The sequence below is a fragment of the Aegilops tauschii genome, chromosome 1, assembly GCF_002575655.3.
Source record: "Aegilops tauschii subsp. strangulata cultivar AL8/78 chromosome 1, Aet v6.0, whole genome shotgun sequence".
NCBI classification, from domain to species: Eukaryota; Viridiplantae; Streptophyta; class Magnoliopsida; order Poales; family Poaceae; genus Aegilops; species Aegilops tauschii.
Window position 1 is genome coordinate 245,811,251 of NC_053035.3, and position 5,756 is coordinate 245,817,006.

At 45.1% G+C, this 5,756-nt stretch overlaps 1 protein-coding gene across 1 annotated transcript; it reads right to left on the reverse strand.

Moving 5' to 3' along the window:
- On the reverse strand, positions 1-5,386 carry LOC109740058 (NAD-dependent malic enzyme 59 kDa isoform, mitochondrial). Its single transcript, XM_020299096.4, has 19 exons — positions 4,899-5,386; positions 4,708-4,804; positions 4,458-4,576; positions 4,172-4,339; positions 3,791-3,919; positions 3,641-3,701; positions 3,335-3,438; positions 3,178-3,261; positions 2,972-3,078; positions 2,749-2,863; positions 2,481-2,594; positions 2,314-2,379; positions 1,648-1,720; positions 1,493-1,579; positions 1,352-1,406; positions 1,204-1,275; positions 617-679; positions 402-516; positions 1-327 (listed from the first exon to the last, which is right to left on the reverse strand). Exons 1-19 carry the CDS (start codon positions 5,049-5,051, stop codon positions 256-258), a joined length of 1,854 nt encoding a protein of 617 aa, XP_020154685.1. The 5' UTR covers positions 5,052-5,386; the 3' UTR covers positions 1-255.
- Positions 5,387-5,756: the final 370 nt, after the last annotated feature.

Genomic DNA, 5,756 nt, shown 5'->3' on the forward strand with positions numbered 1-5,756 from the left:
GACTGCCAACATCTGACATTTATTCAAGTCCTACGACATGGGACATAACTGTAGCTCAATGGGTCTCAAAATTGAGCAATGTTTGATGAACCTGTCAACGTAAACAAATGAGGCAATAATATAGCCAGTAGACGTGGCAGCAGTATCTGCTGAAATACTCCCAAGTAGAGCAGCTAAACCGAAATAGCAAAGTATTCACTGATCAGAACAAATGTATGTGCCTGATACGTCTGTTCGGGTGTGCTTCTTCAAACACTATTTGTCGTTGACGAGTGGGCTGTAAACAGGGTACCACATCTTCCGAGCCACGTAGTCCACCGTATCCGACTGTGAACACATAAAAAGAATCAGGCAATGTTCTGGCGAGCAACTTTAGGGATGTGAGATTTTGAATGGCGTACCTCTGACATGCTCCTGAGGTCCCGAGGATCCAAGTCGGGGCATCCCTCGGCCAGATCTTCATCAACAGCAGCACGGGCGACTGCAGCGCCGACACGTGCAGTGATGTGCCTGATACTGCGATGTGTGGTGGGTGGTAATCAGCAACAATAGAATGCTTGGAGCAAGGTGTCGTGGTTACAGAGTGCAATGACACGAGTTGGGTCATTCAGCAAACCTTGAAATTGAAGGAAAGAGGATTCCTTTTCGAATCGCATCATCTGTGATGTATGAAGCAAGGCTGCACCGGCAATTGTTAGACAAATGCTTAGCTGAATTTTGTTCAGGGAAGGAGAACAAAACAAGAGCCATGCGAGATATATTAACTACAAAAACTGTACAATATAAGTTTGTGAGAAGTCCTTTGGCTGAAAACTGCAAGCTAAAAGTTTTGCACTTTGTCTCCCAGATACATTAGTACCTACTCACTCCATTCCAAATTAATTGTTCTAGGTTTGTCCTAAGTCAAACTTCTTTAAGTTTGACCAAGTTTATGTAAAGGTGTGCTAAGATCTAAAGCAACAAATATATATATATATATAATGTGCAAATATATTTTATAAAGAATCTAATGAAACTAATTTGTTGTTGTAGATGTCGATATATGGACAAAACTAGAACTTCAACTAATTTGGAACGGATCGAGTGAAAGGCTAAAATCAAGGACATCCCACGCAAATGGTGCTTAAATAGTTAAATGAGGTAATAACCAAGGAGACGTCATCAGGTAGGACCAATGAGACGATCCTATCAAACGAAACTTACCACTCAGCTGCAGCATGGAGCATGCCATCCGAAATATGCCGAGCACCTGACAGAAGGGCTCCTAAACCAATCCTGTATTTCACAGAGATATGGATCAGGTGAAAACAAAAACCGGAGACTCCAAGGAAAGACAGAAAGATTATCATACCCAGGAAACAGATACATGTTGTTTGCTTGATTAGCATAGCCTTTTCTACCATTGCCTGGGACAACCCAATTGTAGCATTATCAGTCACCGACAATGATTTAGAGTATGCAAACAATACAAACGAGATTAAATATGACTCACTTAAAGTAACATTACTGAAAGGACTTCCACTGGCAAATACTGCATTTTCTCCAACATGCTTGAATACATCTTCAGGTGTACATTCAGCTGCAACAAAAAAAAGGCCAATGTTAGTGACTATTTTTAAGTATTTGAAAGTAAATATAGGGAGAAACCTTTAGTTGTTGGGTTGGACATTGCAAAAATTGCAGGGCAGGGGGAGTCAGATTCTTTCATAGCCTTGAGAACCTGAGGTGATACAATATTCCTAAGTTAAAGCTCAATTGCTGATAGTGATATATTAAGGCATATGAAATTATGAATATCACAACAGTATGACCCTATAATTAAGCATTGCCAGTACGATTCTAGCCAATTTAATGCTATAGATCAAGAAAGGAGACAATTTTTTGGACCTAACAGAAAGTATACATATTTGAGGCTGGCTGTCGGTGTCCATGGGACCATTCTGAATCATGATGAAGAGTACTAAATAGCATATATCCTGAGATATGATCCTTAAATGTAACAATGGTGAATTTATAATGTTAACTGGAACTTCTTGGCGCACATGTTCTACCTCACATCATACATAGCCGGGCGCAATAAATCTCTAGCACTATGAGAGTGTATTTATCAGTACTTTCAAGTATTTCTAGATATGGGAATCAGGATAGGGCGGTCACAGTCCTTCACTAAACTTAAAAATGGACTACTTGCTACTACAGACAAGACCCTGGTATGATAGGACCGGGCTGGTAAAATAGGGTAAAGAAATAGAAGAAACACCATCAGCTTCCAGCAGTCATGAGATAATAAGATTACACAACGATGGAGCTTACCTCCTCATTAAATATCCCGCCAACTCCAGATAGTCCTAAAAGGACATGAGGCTTCACTTTCTTGACCTGACCATGAGCTGAATTAGTGCAACTACAGAAGGAGTTGGATGTCTTTTCTGATAATAATATTGATTAAGAATGAACAAAGAACATCAAAGTTTAAATACCACTTCAACAAGACTAGCCCCCTCATGGAGATCTTCGACCTCTTCAGGACCATAACCTCTAGCAAAACGAGCAACAGCTGGATCCAGATCTTTTCTACTTTTGGTAATAAGGCCCTGCATGGTACAGCATAACAGTGGCACGTAAATAACCAACCTATTGTGCACTTAGAAATCACGACTTAGCACTAAAGTGGAAATTGAATACATATGACACGGAAACTGGTAGAAAGCATGAAACAATGTATTTGATTGGATAAATTAAACTTACATCTTTGTCCAGAACCCAGAATTGATTGTGTCCTTCGCCCAGTTCTCCAATTTTATGGGTCCCTGGCATCCTTAACATTGCATGTTTAGCCATGTTAAGCACACCTATCCCAGCACTGGATTCTGAAGAGGTGTTAGAATGGACAAAACATACTTTTGACGAGCAATAGTTTATATGCAATAGGCTGAGGAAATTGCACAAGCATGTCAAACGTATCACGGACCTTCCAGCTCCCACCACAACTATCTTCTGCTTAGTAAAATCTGCGAGGGGTCGACCTTGTGCTCTAACAGCTCCAAGTAGACCAGCTAGAGCAACTCCTGCTGTCCCCTATTGAAAATGAAGGTCCCAAGAAATGATAAATTAAAACTGAAATAAACAAAAGAGTGCTAATAACTTGAAGAAAACAAAGTTGGGGAATCAAAGTACCTGCACGTCATCATTGAACATGCAAAATCGGCTCCGATACCTCTGAAGAGTTTCAAATGCCCATTTCATTTGGAAGTCTTCAAACTGAAATTTCACCACTTCAGCAATGGAGCATCATTGACTTAGCAACCAAAGTATGACTGCGGCACACACATACCTGCACAATTGCTTTCGGCCAGCGTGCATGAACAGCTTCCATGAACTCATCTACAACAGCTAAGTATTCCTCTCCTTCCAACCTAGGTTGCCTCAATCCTAAATCTAAGAAAATATTCACTTAATAAGCAACGTTATGATGCAGGCATTTACTCCAAACAGTAAGCGTTTCTACTTTTTTTTCCTTCTAAAGAAGAATGAGTAGAACTTCGCGTTAATCTGAGTATGCTCAACTGTGCTTGTCACAAAACTGGATAAAAAAAAATTTATAATGTTTGAGAAGTTGTGTTTAATGTATCTTACGCACATAGCTTGTCTTCAAGGAGTTCTTCATTATTTGTTCCCACGTCAAGCATTATCGGGAGAACCTGCAAGGAGAATGGACAAATATAAACAGGGGGGATGCCATAAATAACCTCTAGTTAATTGATGCTAATTGTATGTTCCAATAAAGTACCTTCTGTGGGTTGATACCAGCAGCTGCAACATAAACATCAAGTTTACCAATAGGTATACCTATGCCTTGAACTCCAAGATCACCTAAACCTAGAATGCGACTCCCGTCAGTCACAACTATCATGTCAACCTGAAATAAGCAACAAAGCAAGTTCAGTACAGGTGCATAGCTCTGGAAAACCACTAATATTATTATTGTGGGGGCAATTCACACGGATATAGCTACAAAACTGGCTTTTAAAAAAAGACAAACAACTAGAGAACAAACTAGAGTTCCATTGATATTGATATACTGCATTCATAAAATCGCTACCTAAGCTCCTGTGTCCAACTACACCAGTAACAAAAAAATGCATCAAGTTTTCGAAATAATCAAGTATACCTTCTCTGCTGGCCAGTTGTAAATCATCGACATCATCTCCCCTTTATCCTTTGCGCTGAAGTACATCCCGCGGGGACGCCTGAACAGCCCGCTGTAGTTTTCGCAGACCAAGCCGACAGTAGGGGTGTATATTATTGGTGCGAAATCCTTGATATTGTCAATTAGCACCTGCAGCAGAAACAAACCATACCACCACAAATACACGTCAAACACCCAGTTCACTCACTCCCTTGCGGTAAAAATACACGCATGCCAATCCATCAAAACTGTAACAGTGGGAGCTCACCCTGTAGTACAATGTCTCGTTCCGGTCGTGCAGCCTGTTAAGGATCCTCCACTTGGCCAGCGAGACCACGGAATCGGGCTCCCCCTGCGTGTTGTGCTCCAGCGAATGGTACGAGTTTACTGCAACTCAGAGCGCTCACGATATTAGCGACCAGAGACGGCGTGATCTCAGGAGTGAGAGATGCGGCCCGTGGGGCTAACGTGAACAATGACGCGGCAATGCGAGTGGGGGTGGGGGCGAGACGACTCACTGAAGCGCTCGTACTGCTGCTCGAACGACATGACCCGCGGCGGGAGCAGGCCCCGGAGGCCGAGGCGGTCTCGCTCCGTGAGGGGGAACGCCGTGTCCTGCGCGGAACGAAAATCGAACTGAAACCGCGTCCCGTCGGAAACCGGCGCGCGCGGATCGCGAGATCGAGGAAGGAGCGGCGGGGGCGGGTACCTTGTTGTACCAGGGGTCGTGAAGGATGTCGGTGCCGCGCTTGTGCACGATGCAGGGGCCGCGCACGGCGGAGCCGGCGCCCGCCGAGGGGGCGGACGTGGACAGGAGCCGGCGGATCTGCGCCGACCGCCGGGCCGCCGCATGGCGCCACATCACGCTGGGTCAGCCGCGGCGCCGCTCGGTCCGATGGTCGGCACGGTGGAGAGGAGAACGCCGCGTTGGTGGTGCGTGAGACCGAGCTTCTCGGAGACGAAGAGAGAGATTTGAAGGGGGGTGGAAGTGGAATGCGTCGCCGCGTGGTGCGGGCACTCGCGGTGAGGACAGGACAGGACAGGAGGCCCCGGGTGCGGCGGGAGTGTGATGTGATGCCACGCCAGCTGGTCGTGTTGGCTTTGGCACTACGGGGCGGTGAGGGTCGGGCGCGGAGCAGCGGACGCGAGGCGGGACGCGGCTCTACTAGTGAAGGCGCTGTCGGGGACTTTGCGGGTTGGGGCCCGACCGGCAACCACAAGAGGAATTTGCCGAGCACACGCGGTGCGGATCTCCTTTGCGCCAGATGTCAACTTTATTTTTTCTGTCGCGTCAAAGAAAAAACTTTATTATTCTTCTACGGGAATGCTTTTTCTTTTTGCGGTTTTTTTTTTCTGTTTGAACTGTTCTGCGGGAATGCTTGATGTCAACTGGAGTGGTGCGAATGTGCATCTCGCGTGCCGCAGCTTTGCGAGTTGCGACGGATTTAGGCCAGCGAAACCGACGCTTTGTGCGTGCATGCTATTCTGCTTTGAATGTACGCGCAGGCGCAAATGTGCGACATGTTACGCTAGTACTATTTGTGTGTATTTGGGTAAGAAAGAACCA

What these genes read in the sequence shown, in the direction of transcription:
- LOC109740058 (XM_020299096.4), bottom strand. Translation starts at nt 5,051, where the DNA reads ATGTGGCGCCATGCGGCGGCCCGGCGGTCGGCGCAGATCCGCCGGCTC. An exon ending in ACGACCCCTGGTACAACAAG is followed by an intron (nt 4,805 to 4,898) that starts GTACCCGCCCCC and finishes CGTTCCGCGCAG; the next exon opens with GACACGGCGTTCCCCCTCAC. An exon ending in CTCCATGCTGCAGCTGAGTG is followed by an intron (nt 680 to 1,203) that starts GTAAGTTTCGTT and finishes TTGCCGGTGCAG; the next exon opens with CCTTGCTTCATACATCACAG.